This window comes from Diabrotica virgifera, chromosome 2 (genome assembly GCF_917563875.1).
Source record: "Diabrotica virgifera virgifera chromosome 2, PGI_DIABVI_V3a".
NCBI classification, from domain to species: domain Eukaryota; kingdom Metazoa; phylum Arthropoda; class Insecta; order Coleoptera; family Chrysomelidae; genus Diabrotica; species Diabrotica virgifera.
In genome coordinates this window covers 231210635-231228427 of record NC_065444.1, presented here as the reverse complement: position 1 = coordinate 231228427, position 17793 = coordinate 231210635, and the positions used below count along the sequence as shown (strand labels likewise).

The window sequence follows — 17793 nt, the reverse complement described above, 5'->3', positions numbered from 1 at the left end:
AGAACATTATACTCCCTACCATCATTATTAAGATAAAAGCAACTAAAAAGACAATCTAAAGTATAGCTAATTATTCGCTAAGATAAGATGAGCAGTTCATGTGGTAAATCAGAGGAAGACAGAGTGTTAAAGACGGTGTTTTTTGAAAGATAAAAGATAAGTAGGCAGTCCCAGAAAAAGATGGAAGGATGATGAAGAATCAAAGTATCCTGAATTAGCAAAGGCTGCTTGTAGAATTATTTGAATATTTGAAACAACGATGTTAACCATTTTATATTTCACTTTAAAATTCCTGAAATCCAAACAGTGAGAGAAAAATTTAATACCTTCTGTACACTTTTTAGATAATTGTTTAATTGCGGCTCTCAAAATATTTCAAATTTTAAAAAATGGCTCGGACTATCAAGGAGCTTGGCCACCCCTGTTATATTAGTTCTTAAATCAAAACAATTTTGTTTGTGACCTTTTCACTGGAAATTTCTGGTTTTAAGAGATCCCAAATATTTTTTATGTGATAATTTGTTCCAACACGACCGAGAACCGTCACGAAACGGTAACGCTCCTGCGCAGTAAACAAAATCCGTTCCAACAAAAATATGATCGTCATCGGATCGTCCTTCCCACTGTTCCAACAAGAATTGTGATCTTTTAGTGACGGTTTCGTGATGATCATTTCAGTAATCGGGAAATAGGGTTTTTCATTGATTGTCATTTGTTTCGAGCTTTTGTCATGTGTCACATAATATTAATATATCTACGGCATACGTGTTTAGCTTTTATCATTGGATATACCAACAACAATATACATATTGATAGTTAAATCAGCTATCAGCGAGGTAACCGTTCCAACATCGGTTTCCAAATTACCGTCATGGGACGATAACTGGGCAATACAATTACGAACATGCGCACAACAAACGGTACAAGTAGTTTCGTGACAGTTTCTGGACCGTCCAAAAGTTTATGTTGGAACAAACCTTATAAGGTCAGGAATTCAACAAAATATTAAAAAACATATTAATACGTAATATTTGCAGATATTTTATTGCTGTTTATTATTAAAAAATATATTATAGGTAATGTGTAACATTAAAATTACATAACAATATAATTTAAAAAGATTTTTTAAACAAAATGTATATAGTGGAGTATGTAGTTGATTTTTATAAAAATTCATAGGTGGTCCATAATATATGGCCAAGGACTGTATTCGTTGTCGCGATAATCCAAAACAGTCGTATATTCGTGGAATATGCCTTAATATACAGGGTCTGCAGAAACTCTCCCAACAAACAAGGACCGGAGATTCCTCAGATAATTTGAAGATAATTTAACACAATTCATCTGGTCCGAAAAAACATAAAACGGACTAACCAACTGAATAAAAAAATAAAAGTACAGTAGAGCGTCGATAATCCGAACCCCGGTAATCCGAACGATCGCTAATCCGAACGCAAAAAAATTATAAAATTAAAAATTGTGATCGCGGGACCGAATTTTTGGATTTAATATGACAATATGGGCAAAATATGACCGCGAATTTTTGTTTTGTTTATGCAGAAATACATACAATATATTTGTTTATTATGCAGGTCTTTTATGCCTTGTAACTAAAACGTATGTACATATGTACATGTTTATGAACCTTGTATGTACTTTGAACATATGTTCGATAATCCGAACTACCCCTGTACCAATTAGTTCGGATTATCGAGGCTCTACTGTAATAACAAAATTAGTTAATGCCAGTTCGCTCCAATAGCAAGCACGTGCAGTTTGGACAAAGATGTAGACTTTTCCTTGATAATTTTATTCTTTCAACGTCGACTTATTGTTGCATTTTTATTATATAAAGTATATAATAAAAGTTTTTTATATATATATATATACTTCGTCTAATTTACTAACCGTTGCACGTCATCCGCGTCATAGCCTGTAACGTCACATGGTACCAACACGAAATATTTAGGCGGTAGGTGTGTTCTTTTTTAGAATCATTTTGCCTAATACACTGGAATTACAGCCATTAGACATATTTTATTATATACGCGTAGAAATTTGACGATTTCTATTAATGTTAACCTAAAGAAATACACAATAATATGTTTCATTTAACTTGTATAAATGGATTATAAAACGTTTTTATGAAGCAGATTTGTTCGGAACGCACTGTAACTGTAATCGAACGAAGGTGACATTTTAGAAAAAATTGGTAACATTTATTTGACAGTTGCGGTGATGACACTTCATATTTGTTTATATTCTTTACTATAAGTATCTGTTTTATTATATTTACTCTTTTTATTATTTACTTTACTACAAAAATATCCTCTACTATAAAATTATAAATTTCACCTAATTTTATCACGACTTGGAATAATCGAGGTATCTGACAACTTTTTTAGTTGTTATTGTAGACATATAAAAAGAAACCTACCGGCTTCATGCCAAGAGTTCGGAGCCGTTTTTTAATTATTAACAATGCAGTGCAAAAACGCTTGCACTGCAAATCTTAAAAGATTGTAACTTAATTCTTGTTCTCTATTTCTTAAGTTTTTACTTATTTACATTGAATATTAATTTGTTTTGTTGTATAATCCACGTTTACAATAATTATGTGATATGTGATATATTTGATTTAAAATGGATTCAGGATTTTTTCATACTTTGGCAACTATGTCAACTTAGATCTCTGGCGTAGATATGACGTATAGTATTTTTACTACAAAAACGTTATTACGTAGGTCAAAATTTTTGACGTAGAGAACTGTCATAACATTAGATTGTGACTTTTCATTATTGCCGTGTTTATAATAAACATAGCAATAATAAAGTCACATTCTAATGTTTTGACAGTTCTCTTACGTCAAAAATTTTGACCTACGTAATAACGTTTTTGTAGTAAAAATACTATAGTATAGGGCTTTTCATCGATTGTCATTTGTTTCGAGCTTCTGTCATATGTTGTATAATCTGTGTATATTATTAATATACACGGATTATCCGACATTTGACAGAAGCTCGAAACAAATGACTGTGAATGAAAAGCCCTATTGGCCTAGAGCCGATGGGTAGAGGGGATTTGACAGCTTTCGTCAGCGCTGTTAGTGGCAGTTTTGTGCATTTATCTGATAAATTTAAATGGCGCGCCATGGGTAGAGGAGAGGGGATTTGACGGTTTTCACCAGTGCTGGTAGTGCAGCGTTGCCACATTTAGTAGATTACTACTTTTTGGTAGATTTTTGATAATTTTTAAAAAATTCTAGTAGGCAATATTTTTTAGTAGACTTTTGGTATATTTCAACATTTTCTTATGACTAAAATAAAATTTGCTTTTTAATAGTATTTACCCCATTTCTAAATTAATTTTTAGACATTTTGTTACAATTTCCCAATGTCATTACCGAAAATAAGATTCAGGGGTGGGATTCTGTGTACAATCGCTAACACCGCCGACCGCTTTCTATCAATGTCAATATATTTGAATTTTTAGTTATAATTCAAATATTTTCTTGTTTGTGTCACTTCAGCATCAACTAGCAAAACTAGAAAATAATTCAATTAAAGCTAAAAATTCAAATAGTTTCACGACAATTGACATCGATAGAAAGCGAAGTGTAGATATCTACAGTGCACGGAATCTAGCCCCAGGACGTAGAAGATGAATATTAAACAGAAATGAAACTGGATTCTGGTGTAACAAACTTGCAGATTTCAAGTAGCAGTGCAATCAGTACCTATTTCAGGTGTTATTGAAGAGTTCTGGTATTCGGTGAGCCTGTTAGAAGCTAACGATGGAAAACTAAAATATTTGCAAAACAACAAATGTTGTGTTTGCGTGTTTCTAATGTAAAATGCGAAATAATCGTTTGAAGAATGTGATCCAGACATGCAGATGTTAAAATCAGTGGATGACAAAATATTATATACAAATATTAAATATGAAACTGATAAAACTTAATTATAGTTGGTCATTTTGTTCCCCAGTTGAAATATAAAAAAGTTTGGTTTTTGTTTACAAACAGTCGTATTAATTTCTAGTTAAACTCCCTCTGTGGCTCAGTGGTAAGAGCGCCTACCTTTGGATCGAAAGGTCCGAATGGTCGTGAACTCGAATCTCACCAGGGTAGAGAATTTTTCGTTTATTATAAATTAATAAATGAAAATAGTTTCTATCCTTGTGTGATCGGTACCCACCGGAGGGACCGCAGACGTTCGGATACAATTAGCGTCTCTGCAAAGACAATGACATCGACTTTGCAAAGTAACAAGACACTTACTCAACACACACACTACACATAACACTAGCTACCTAATTGGTAAAATCCACTGTACCATCACCATGTCAATGCCCATTAGTTGTCGAGGCATTAGCTAAATAAAAAAAATTTCTAGTTAGTCAGCTGTTATTTTTATTATAAAAAGTCCTAAATTATATACAAATATATTAATAAAGTTTTATAATATATTTTAGTTTTTGATAAGTAGATTTTATTTTAGTAAGCTAAACTTACAGTAGATTTTCTAAATAAAATGTGGCAACGCTGTGTTAGTGGCAGTTTTGTTTTGTGCATTTGATCATTTGATAAACTTCACAAACTGAAATGGCGGGTAATATGGATTTTTCAAAAAAGAAAACAAGATATTGCAGCTCTTGTATTCATTCATGTAAAAATATTGAATGCAGTTATTATGTTCGGAAACATTGCGTACATGTCCTGTATTAACTAAATCCTTTCCTTTTTTGGTGTTGCTGATTGAAATTGGATATCATGGGAAATAAGACTTGAATCCAGTATATTGTTTAATATCCATTTTGATAGAATTCAAACAAATTACAATTCATACAAATTTTAATAAGCAAAGCAGTAAGCACACAAAAATAAACAGAGGTAACTTTTAAAATGTTAAATAATTCATATAAACTTATTCTTTTTCTCAATGGTCTCTTGCGTAAGCAGTCATCCAGTCGCACGAACTTATATATTAAATATTAAAATTATAATGAATAAAATAAAAAAACATAATTAATTTTACTATTAATTCTGTGTATTCGTTTAGTAATCAGGTTACAATAATATTTCAGTTCATAATTTGTGTCTTTCTAGATAAGTATCTATTTTTCTCGTTTTGTATATTTCACATACATAAATTTTATCAGAAAAGTATAAGTTTCAAACCGCGAGATAGCGCTACCGTCGAAACTAATAGGGCTTTTCATCTATTGTCATTTGTTTCGAGCTTCTGTCATATGTCACATAATATTAATACATCAACGTCATACGTCTTTGGTTTGTATCATTGTAAATACCAATAACGTATGACGTAGATATATTCTCCTTTTCATGAACATTTTTCAGTGCGTCACAAATTATAGAAAAAAAGGTAAGTCCGTGATAATACACATTTATGACATTTATTCTAACCTGACATTTTTGTTAAATCTGACAGTTGTCAAATTTTATTTTCAATTTAGAATAAAACCAAATCAATTGTGTCTATTGCATTTATAAAATGGTATTTTCTTTCATTTGTATAGTCTTATAAATTGTACAGATTATATTGATAATATTATTATTTTATTTAATAAATAATTCTTTTTTGATTATGGCGCCATCTATCGACAACTAGAATAATCACCGAACTAGAATAATTACCAAAGTATTCAAAGACGTGCCTTTTTTCTGTCACATACAATTTAATGCGTTAGAGAGAAATCGAAAAACTGTGACGCACTGAAAGATGATCATGAGAAAAAGAATATTAATATTATGTGACAAATGACAGAAGCTCGAAACAAATGATTGTGAATGAAAAGCCCTATAAATACGTAATTTGTCGATCAGATAGCTCTTTCCTTGTCTAAGGACAGGACCTTAGACAAGGAAAGAGAGAGGACGAGTAATCCTATGACCAAAAGTGAAGCCAAACCGACACCAGAGATTTTGATCATCGACGTATCTTTGGGGTATTGTTATGCATTGAGTATTTAAAATGAAAACATGAAATGTATTTAAAATGAAGAATTTGTGTACGGTAAATGTTTTATTAAGTTGCTAATATTACGTACATATGTTTCAATACATACATATGTTTTTATTACGAATTTTAGATGATGATTTACTTTATTTTTTATGAAATTTTAACCTTCAACGAACACCCACCACTGGCAACCCATTGTTATTTTTGACGTGACCGCCATGTTTTTGGTGACAGTGACAAACAAACCAAAAACTGGCTTCACTTTTGGAACCATAGAGTTATATATTAGCATAGAGAGAGTGTCATTCAGAGCGAAGTGACGACACCATCTTTTTTATTTGGATTAGTGCTGTTTCACTCTTATGCATAGTAAAGCTGCTACAGTTGTCCCCCTCTTCCGTGCCTATATTCACACTGAATGTCATCATAGATTTTCGATACAGTGTGTTAGAAAGAGATGCAGCAAACCAGTCCATGAGATCTTGTCGTCAGGAAGCGCGGAAGGTAGGCTCCCTCTATGTTAATATTTGCCTCTATGTTTGGAACGTGTGTGTTAAATGAAGGTTAAATGAGTGTTACCCGTCCTCTCTTTTTTCCTTGTCTAAGGACAGGACAGCCATAATAGCCATGCCATAGCCATAAGACAGCCTGACAGCAGAAAAAAAGAAGAAAGAAAGCCATACATAACCAAAATAAACATAACCTCATGTGTTGAAAGTTCAAATCCAAATCACAAATCAGTTCAAATTTATATATCTGTAAAACCAAAATACTATTTGATACTATAAAAATAGATGATTTAAATATGGATCATAAAGTTTTTGAAGTTTATTTACAAAATGGACCTACTGATGCCGATATTAAAAAGATAAATACATTACTATCTAATTCAAAAACGATCAAGGAGGGTTTGGAGTTGCTGAACTCGATTTTAATACACTGCAGTGTTGAATTCCTTAACGAAAATTTGACAAATTGGCTAGATGTTTGTCTTGTGAAACATTCTGAGCATTTTACAGATTTAAAATTATCACTTATTGAGAAGTTTATTGAAGCCTCCTTCACCAATCAAGAATTGGCCAAGAAAATAAGCTCTGAGTATTTGTCAAAAATTATTGACCTCTGTCTCACTAGTAAGAGTAGCTTCAATGAAATAGAATCAGCTTTTGATGTCCTCACGATTTGCATGAAGAAGTTCAATAGTTGCACCACGCATAAAACCAGGATCGAAGCACATATTCTATCATTTCTAGAAAGCTCTGCAGATTGGATTGTCGAAAAAGCAGCAATAGCTTATTTATATCTTCAACAAACTGGTAACGCTGGTACTAAAAGTAATAATTATGTAACTAATTTTAAGACAACATTAAGTCAGTTATGTTGCACTGCACATAACCTCCTTGACATATTTTTTCAAAACAAGGAAATTGAACAATATACTCCAACCTCACAAGAATCACCTCCATTAGAGATCTATACTGATGGTGATGTTAATCTCACAGCAAGATCAATCAAAAATATCGTTACATTTTTAAGTATATTCATTAAAAAAGAGTTTCCAGTTTATAAAGAGATAGCTCCAATGGAACTTTTAAACCTCATTAAAAGATGCATTGCTATACATCATTGTGTAAGTGAAAATTCGGATAACCAAAATTCTTCGGCTGATTATGAGTTTTTTAGGCTTCATACTGACATTCAACTGGATTTGCTCAGTATGCTAAGAATATTAATTCTGTGGCTGAGATCAGATTGTCTTCCTTTTGCTTTTATAATAAGCAAAATTTTACTTGATTGTTTACAAAGATCTCAAAAGTGTTCATGTTTTAATATAAACTGTGTTTATCTGGAAACAGTTTACATAGTCTTGACAGCTTATATCAATATATCTAAGTGCGCATTAAATGGACATTTTCAGTCAGAAGTGATCAAATGCATTTTGATCCATATTACACCCAGAAGAAATGAAATTGCTTTAAAGAAACAGTCCGATGATAAGAAAGAATCTTCCTTGAAACAAAAAAGTATTTTACCAAAAACAGAAAATTCATATGATTTACATAAAAGTAAACGTGAGATAGAAAATGATGAAGTGAGATGCCAATTAGCGTTAAGCACTTTAACCGCATTGTTCAAGAACAGTTTTTTAAGGGCAGAAAAGAGTCTTATTCACAGTGTGCTTAGTTTGATAATGAACATTTTCAATGATATTATCTGTTCGAGAATACCTCATCCGTACAAAAGCAGTGAATCGCAATTAAAACTCCATGAGTTACTTGTAGCTTGTTGTGAACAAGAAACGTTGACTGATCTTCCTCTTATTTCCATGACATTAAATATTTTGCAGCATTCGTCTTGCTCCAAATTGAACAAATTAGCTCAAATGTGCCATGAAAGCCTTAATGATTTAGAAAAAATCTGTCAACCAATTTCTACTCCATTTCCAATGTTTAGTGCTCAATTGGCTCTGTCAGAACATTCAAATATCAGTGAGAATGGGATTGAACTAGTAACAAAAGATAATGTTGTAGATTTAACGAACGATGAAAAGTCGGTAGATAGTTCATTCAAAGTTCATATAATCAGCAATGATTTGGTTTATTCGCCTGATTTAGATTTGTCTGATAAAGATAAATCTATAGCTACTGTTGCATGTTCAGATTTAGATAGGTCTATTAGTATTGTCTTATCGGAAGAAGGTAATGATAATTTAAATAAAAGTGACAATTCTCGTAGTGAAGAAAATAATGAAAGAAATGATTCAGAATCAGATGAAAGCTTTGAACCAGTTTTGAAAGTAGATATTGATAATTTAAATAAAAATGGCAATGCTCATAGTGAAGAAAATAATGAAATGAATGCAGAATCAGATGAAAGCTTTGAACCAGTTTCGAAGAAATCAAAGATAGAAAGAACGAAAAGTACTAATAGTATACTTGTATCAGATGGATGTAAAAATAATGATGAGAATAAAGTTGTATGTTTAAATTCATCTGACATCGATATTTCATTTACAGATGATGTACAAGATTATTGGTAAGTGTTAACATTTAAACTAAATTCTAAGGGTAAGAACAAAACAAGTAGGTCGCGGTGGAGGTGGAGGTAGAGGTCGCGGTCGATGTCGATATCCATGTAAAACAAATACATTGTAGTGAATGAAACAGAACAGAACAAATAAGTCACGGTGGAGGTTTAGCGCGATGCCATCCAGGAGGTTTACATCGATGCTTTTGAAAATAAAATGAGTTTGTTTTACATGGATGTCTACTGTGTGGCTTACAAGGATGCTTCCCTGTGATTAGTCCGTTCAAAGCCAAGTTTTCATTACCTGCGCTATCTGAGGTGATACTTTTTATATAATCCCTTTTTTGTATTCAGTTTATTTTTGAATTTCTTCAAATTTCATTAACTACTTCACTTGATAGTGGTTCTAGCTCGACTTACAGCGCAGGTGACCTCCTTGCTATGTGCTGTCGACATCCACCGCGACTTAACTAGTAGCATCTACCGCGACATACACCTCCACCTCGACCCACTTGTTCTGTTCTTACCCTAAGAAGGTGCAGTAGGTTATTGTATTAGATCTATATATCTATCTATCTAATTAGCCTTCTTTGGTCAATCTTTGGACATAGGCCTCCCAATTCTTTTCCATCCTTCTCTGGCTGCCGCTACAGGTATCTAGGTCCCACGTGTTTCTTGATATCATCTGCCAATCTCATTTGGAGTCTTTCTCTGCTTTGTTTATATTCCCACGGTCTAAAATTTATAAGAATGTTGTTGCAGCAGTCTTCTTTTTGTCTTATGTTGTGTCTGGCAAATCTCCATTTCAATTTTACAACTTCTTGTCTAATATCCCTAACTTCGGTTTTCTATCTTATCCACTCGTTTCTCTTTTTATTCATTAGTCTTATGTGCAACATTTGCCTTTCCATTGCTCTTTGGGTTTTTATGATTTTGTCCATGTTTGCTTTTGTAAACGTCTTCAGTATTCAATGATAAAGTCACATTTCAAAAGCCTCAATTTTCGTGCAGGTGGCATCTATGAGAGTCCACGACTCAACTCCGTACAACAGTACACTATCTACACTATATGTACTAAAATTAACAACTACAAGTAGTGTGTTAATTCAATAAGGAAACAACTAAGATATTAATTAAAAGAGCTTTTTATCTTAACAGGCTACCGTAGCCTATCATCAAAAGGGAAAATGTGTTCCAAGATTATATATTACAGTAGACTCTCTCTATAACTAACACAGTTATTACGAGGTTTTGCTTATAACGAGGTACACTAGATGTCCCATGAAATTCCTATTGAACTGTAATACCTCTATAACGAGGCATATTTGGTTATGAGGAAAAATGAAATCGTAAAATATGTATCTTTATCTGTTTTTAGCGCTGTAATGGCTATAAACAAATATCCCAACTGTGCACCTGTATGCAGAAATCCCCAACATATGTGCGGTTATCGAGGATAGTGCTGTAATAAAACCCACTGCCTATAATAAACTTCTTCCTGTTCTGTTTACCTATCGACCGATATTGAATATTGTAAAAAAATTTACAATTTATGATGGCGAAGCCTTATTGTCGAGGAAACAATATTTAGCATCTTATATTGCTCCGAATGGCTTCACTATAGGAAGTTAATGTTTTAGAAAACTATAAATATTCATACAGTAGAACGTCGATAATCCGGACCGTCAATAATCCGGATTTGTATCTAGCAAAAATATCTGATTCTTTTAAAATAAATTAAGAACTTCGCTGCGAAAAACGAACCTCTACCGCAGTTCAAAAATATTTTACACATTTTTTTAAAATCCCAAATAGTGTCTGATGTTTTTACTGCACACATGGTGCTATTATAAATTAATTACAATACAGTGTTTAAACATAAAAACATGTTTTGATTAATTTCACCTCTAGACACTTTACTGTACAAGAGAAAACATAAAATTTTAAAACGTTTGTTGTACTTTAATGTGCCTTTTTTTGAGGTAATTTCGATAATCCGGATAATTTGATAATCCGGATGGGGTCCGGTCCCAATTAATCCGGATTATTGATGTTCTACTGTATGTATGCACAATATTATTGTTGTCTGATATAACAAGATTTGCCTTTAAAACTAGGTAATTTGTCTGCCATTTCAGTTCTCGTTATAGAGTACTTCTCTCCTTCCAAAAACAGTACAATTTTACATAACATACCAACCAAAAACTACATATAAATGAACATTTTAGAAGATCTAGAGATAACCGAGGAGATAACTAAAGTAACTTAATCCTGATTTTTGCTTAAATACACAAATCAATCTTAATTACAACTATAAACCTTTATTCAGACTCTTGTGGGAGACTCTGGAGGAAGAAGTTTGACCTCATGCAATCAAAAAATCAAACATTTTAAAAAACTTTTTAATTCTTTACTAAATTATCATTATAAATCAATATTTGTAATTAATCATTTGGCAGCTTATTCTTTAAAAATCATATTCTCAAAAATTCATTCTTAATTTATTTTCCATCTTCGAGATACCCATAGTGCACCTAATGAAATTTGCGACTTATCCAATAATAGAAAAACTTCACCATCAAGCTTCTTTACATCCTGTACTAATTTAAAAAAGATTTGAGTTCAGTTTTTGAAGGATAACTTGTCAACTGATTTATCTTGGACCTTAAGTCTTTTCTCAATATGTATTTCATTATATTTTTTAAAAACTAGATTTATGTAACTACACAACTACAGACTTTGTTGAAAAGTTGTTCTATTGCTAAAATGTATGTCAACTGTCACTTGATATGAGAAAAAGTGAAAGCACCTTAACTAGCACACCCTGTCTGTGTCAGCTGTGTGGTCGGCTGTCATAAAAGCCTCCATGCCTCCATTCTGCATGCTGACACCGTGCACTTCAGATGGTAAGGTCTCTTGACACTTACCATGATCAAATATTCGTTATATGTAATGTAATCTTTCGTGTGAAAGTCCTTTGTGCTTCTAATAGATGTTTTTAACTTTTCCGGCCACAAAAACAACAGCAAAGTTGAGCATTTTTTAAACAGTCAGACAAGGTTTTTTTTAATCATTAAAAAACTGCATATAGTCTAAGAGCTAGTGAACCCTCCGACTACCCATATAACACACAACGTCCGATGTACGTCCATATAACGTACATTTAAAGTCCAAACGTCCATGGACCAAAACTGGACGTACTATGTACGTACATTACGGGACGTCCATTGGACGTTTGATTTCAACGTACATTGGACATCCATTTGTGGTCCATGGATATTTTACACAAAACGCGACTATTATATTAAGTCCCAATACAAACTAAATGAGAATCTTCTTGACAACGTTGTCGCTCTTCGCGCTATCGGTCGTGAAAGGTAGTATTAGGCAGGTACTTTTAGGGGATTATCGCTGTTAATTGTTGTGGAATACTGAAGGATGGTTTATTTATGATAATTCACAGAATGGCAAACGCGCTTGTAATATACAACAACGGTACTGACTCTAAAAATAGTTTGGAACAGAAACAGAACAGAGATTAAACCTCTTTTAATGTGCATGCTTCCTAGGGCGTCATTATCTGAATCTCGTCTTTATGAAAATACATCCTGTGATATATTTGTGTTTTCTGTTTATCGTGCAGTGCAGTCGTGCATTAATGAAGCTCCTAGTTCCTATAATAAAGTATATATTATAATGAAGTTATAGTAAAGAGAAATGAAAAGGTCTTTTGTGTAATATTTTTAAGTATAAGTTTAGTATTATAAGGAACTATTTCCTATAAAGGCTTTTTGCTATGTATTCACAAAATTATGGATACTAGATTTCTTTCTGAAAAGTGCCCTACAAATGTCCATAAGACGTACATTGAATGTACATAAGGTGTACACTGAAAGCTTCAATACAACGTACAATGTACGTTTGTAGCGGACGTTCTATGGACGTCCAATTTTGTGAACTCTGGACATTCGTTGGACGTCCATCGGATGTCCATTGTACCTTAGCGGGACGTCCATTGGACGTTCCAATGTACACAGATGTACGTCCATTAGATGTCCATAAAACGTACTTGTGCTATCTGGGTAACGGTCATCCTGTAAGGCTAGAAATTTGTCTAGTGATAATTCATAGCACACCAAGGCTAAAAACCATGACCTGGCAGTCATCAGCGGTGCACATGTATCTACCAGGTGAATCGAAAAGTGCAAATTTAGGGGGTAAAATAAACTTTCTCCTGTAAGCTTTAAATTTAAGTATGTGTTTGAGTAAGTCATTTAGAAGAAATGTGTACAATGACAGGCGATTCTGAAGAGCATAAGACCTTGCCAGGCGAGGGGAAAGATTAGGGGTTTTTCCTAAAATTATTTTTTCTGCATGGAACAAATTTTTTTTAGGTTTTTTGAATCATTACAAACAGAAAAGGTCTTTAGTAATTTTTCTTTTAAGTTAATAGTTTTTGTTATATAAGCGATTGAAAATTTTGAAAATTGCGAAATCGTCCATTTTTAACCCTAAATCGGACATTTATCTAAAAGTTTCAAAGTTGCCAAGGTAGGTAGATATTCTTTAAACATTGATTGATGAAATCTCAAAGAGTTTTTTGCAAAACAATATCGGACACCCCTTTGTTTTTTAATTGCTGATCAAGCGGGCCCGACACTGTAGTATAAGTGAGGACGTTTGAGTTGGCATAAATTCATTATCTTGAGAACGGGCAAATTTCGAGAGAAATTCTCAGACAGGTCGATTTTTTTTTTTAAATTAGGACTTGTTGGCATATATATAATACTAGTGACGTCATCCATCTGAGCGTGATGACGTAATCGATGATTTTTTTAAATGAGAGTAGGGGTTGTGTGATAGCTCATTTGAAAGGTTATTTAATTCTCTATTCAGTAATATAAACATTAACATAATTATTTATACAGGGTGTACAAAAAAAATTTTTTTTATTAAATTTACTTTGTTTAAATTTGACAAATAGAAGAAAACATTTTTTTGTACACCCTTTATAAATAATTATGTTAATGTTTATATTACTGAATAGAGAATTAAATAACATTTCAAATGAGCTATCACACAACCCCTACTCTCATTTAAAAAAATCATCGATTACGTCATCACGCTCAGATGGATGACGTCACTAGTATTATATATATGCCAAAAAGTCCTAATTTAAAAATAAAAATCGACCTGTCCGAGGATTTCTCTTGAAATTTGCCTGTTCTCGAGATAATGAATTTATGCCAACTCAAATGTCCTCACTTATACTACAGTGTCGGGCCCTCTTGATCAGCAATTAAAAAACAAAGGGGTTTCCGATATTGTATTGCAAAAAACTCTTTGAGATTTCATCAATCAATGTTTAAAGAATATCTACCTACCTTGGCAACTTTGAAATTTTTAGATAAATGTCCGATTTAGGGTTAAAAATGGCCAATTTCGCTATTTTCAAAATTTTTAATCGCTTATGTAACAAAAACTATTAACTTAAGAGAAAACCACTAAAGACCTTTTCTGTTTGGAATGATTCAAAAAACCTAAAAAAAATTTGTTCGATGCAAAAAAAATAATTTTAGGAAAAACCCCTAATCTTTCCCCTCGCCTGGCAAGGTCTTATGCTCTTCAGAATCGCCTGTCATTGTACACATTTCCTCTAAATGACTTACTCAAATACATACTTAAATTTAAACCTTACAGGAGAAAGTTTATTTTACCCCCTAAATTTGCACTTTTTGATTCACCTGGTAGATACACGTGCACCTCTGGTGCCTGCCAGGTCATGGTTTTTAGCCTTGCTGTGCTATGAATTATCACTAGACAAATTTCTAGCCTTACAGGACGACCGTTAGTCGGAGGGTTCACTAGCTCTTAGACTAATTAGAAATGGAAGTATTTTGATATCGTACATGGGATCCATCTATTTTTGACGTAAGTTAAACTTTTGAATTCTAAGATCAATTATTCATTAGAGACCTTTTTATTGTAGCATAGCTCTAAAGATGGCTTTATACTCCGTTAGCGCTCAGCTAGTAGGAATTATTTAATTTACACACTTCAAACATACACTTCTCCCTGTTTACCTGTAGTCATAAGTGTGTACAAAAACTATTTCAGTCTTTACATTTGTTCTATATTAGCTGCTTGAGGATGAAGTTGTGATCACAAATGCTTCTTCCTTTCCTGAAGCTCCTCTGTGACTTTTCTAGTTTGTTGTTCACTCCCTTTTTTTTCAGCAATCTTATGTATACTTAAAAGGTAGCTCATGAGGGTTGTTTCTCTATAGTAACCATAGTCCTGTTTATCACTCTTTAAAAATAGATAGGATAATCTCCACTTTTCAGTCTTTTGATATTTTGCTCTCATTTTATGTCTTTAATTTCCTATTTCCTGTTGTGAAATATAAAGGTAGGTACTTTACCCTTGAACGAAATTAAAATTTATTGACATACCTCGTATAAAATTGATAAAACGGGATATGAGATAGTTCTAAAGAATACCTTTTTTCGTAAAATTATATAATATTCAAAAAATATATATACAGCGTGTACACTAAAGTTGGACACAATGGACACATATCAGAAACATTTTTATTATTAATTTTACGGAAAAAGTTATTCTTCATGAAAAGTTCTACATGGTCTAAAAGCTACTATGCAACCATCAGATATCAAATTTTATCAATATTATGCGAGGTATTTCAAAAAATATGAATTTCGCTCAAGAGTAAAGTACCTTTATTTAATAAAAAAGTTTTCTATATGTGTTAAACTTAAGTAGACAGGATGTATAATATTAAATTTATTACCTTTTATTTTCTTTTTTTAGATCAAGAATGTTACAAATACACTGAAGACCATTTTTATTGGGAGTATGGTTATGGTGAACGTCAATGTACCAGCTGGTCTCTCCTAAATGTCCATATTTATTTCTTCTATTAACTTAATAAATGAAAGTTGTAAAAAATTATATGTTAACCAAATCTCTTCTACAAAGAACACAAATATGATTTTGTATTTGATTGTATACATTTGTTTTCATTTGATTGTATACTTAATGTTTGTTTAGTTATATTTTGATAAATTGGTTGTTGTGTTTTATGTAAATGGGTTATGTTAGGTTTCCTATGTTTTTATAAAACATTGGTTTGTAAATTTTGTGGCAATTTTCGTCCTACTTGTTTATTTTTTTTTGTATAAGCTGTGCTTTTGAATAAGTTTAAGTTTAAATAAAGATTTAAATTTACTACCACTTAACTTTTGTCGACAGCTTGTGTCAATTAATACAAGAACTCTGTTTTAAGTTCCATTTGTGAAGTATTGTTATTTTTTCAATAAAAAGATTTTTTATTGGCAAACTGTGTATTCATTGCAACTGTAGGAGTTGGTTACTCTTGTTCAATAAACTATTTGTTATTGATTCAATAAAATTGTGTTTTGACTAGGAAAGTTTTGGGGTAGTTCTGATTTCTTTCATTATATATGGATTTTGGGCTGCTGAATCCGAATATGAGGTGTGCGGACAAAATTTCTTGCCGGAACATTGCAAAAATCGCGAAAAAAGCGAAAAATTTTAAATAGGAGCCCCCATTTTTTATTGCAGATTCGGATTTCTTACGTAAAAATAAGTAAATTTTATTTGAAACAATTTTTGGAATAATGGATAAATGGCGCTATAATCGGAAAAAACCATTGTTGGAAATGGAAAATTAAATTAAAAATGGAAAGTCCCCACTAAAGTGGAAAACTTTACTTAATTTTTTTTTTTTTTTTTTTTGTTTTAGAACCTACTCTTCACAACTCATAGTGCTCGAGTGACTGCACATTTAGCATACTTCCCTCCCCTACTATAATGAAATATATAGGTTCATACTCGCCAAATTCCAAATCGAATACATATTATTTCATCGTGAAATTTTCAAAAAATGAAGCACTTTTTTGTAAAGTCTTTTAAAAAAACTTTATTTTTGTTTTTTAAACTCCCTAGCATTAAACAAAAAATGTAACTAACTTAAAAAAATAATGTAATGTAAATTAACATTAAAAGTTTTCTTTTGTGCGGTACTCATCAAAACATCAACACTACGCAAAGGCCGACTCCGCATCTTGCACACACGTATCTCTATTCGCTTCTTTTTTTCTGATCTTTTCTGTGGCTACAAACGCTTCACCTTCTAGCAGCTACCTATAAACGTTGCCAGCAGTAGGGTAAAGGCGGGTAACAGCGGACGCTTAAGGTATTTTACTTATAAAAATATCAATTAATACTTCATAGTATTTAAAACATGTGTTAAGTACATTGACTTTGAAATTTATTAGACTCTGCCAATTATTGTACAAGTGCGTATTACCGAAGATTGCCGAACGAAGTTACCCAAGTTCATTCGCCAGGGTTACTGGGTGACGAAAAAGTACATAACGACGAGAACACACACAAAACCAACGCTTCGATGAACGAACATTTTTACTCCTTACATTCAAGTTATTGTAATTTGTTTTAGATCTGTTGTATTAAAATTTACGTGAAATTCTGAAAATTCTTCACCACATCCACATCTATTGGTCCTTCGAACTGCGAATCTACAGTGCCAGCAGAACTACAAAGAAAATAGCAGCTTTACATTCTACGAACCGACGTCGTACTTGACCCGCTGTATCAACCCCAGGAAGCTACATTTACAATACTGAATCCTTTTTATAATTTCACATTTTTTCAGTCTCTATTTGATAAATATTTTAAGTACATGAGTTTCAATCTAAATTAATATATTTATTTCGAATAGTG

The 17793-nt window shown here is 32.4% G+C and overlaps 1 protein-coding gene across 1 annotated transcript; it reads left to right on the top strand.

Moving 5' to 3' along the window:
* The first annotated feature begins 6498 nt into the window (after positions 1 to 6498).
* Positions 6499 to 16366, top strand: LOC114334018 (uncharacterized). The gene is made up of 2 exons (XM_028284016.2): positions 6499 to 9018; positions 15838 to 16366. Coding segments are annotated over exons 1-2 (2232 nt in total). The 5' UTR covers positions 6499 to 6787; the 3' UTR covers positions 15839 to 16366.
* The last annotated feature ends 1427 nt before the right edge of the window (positions 16367 to 17793 follow it).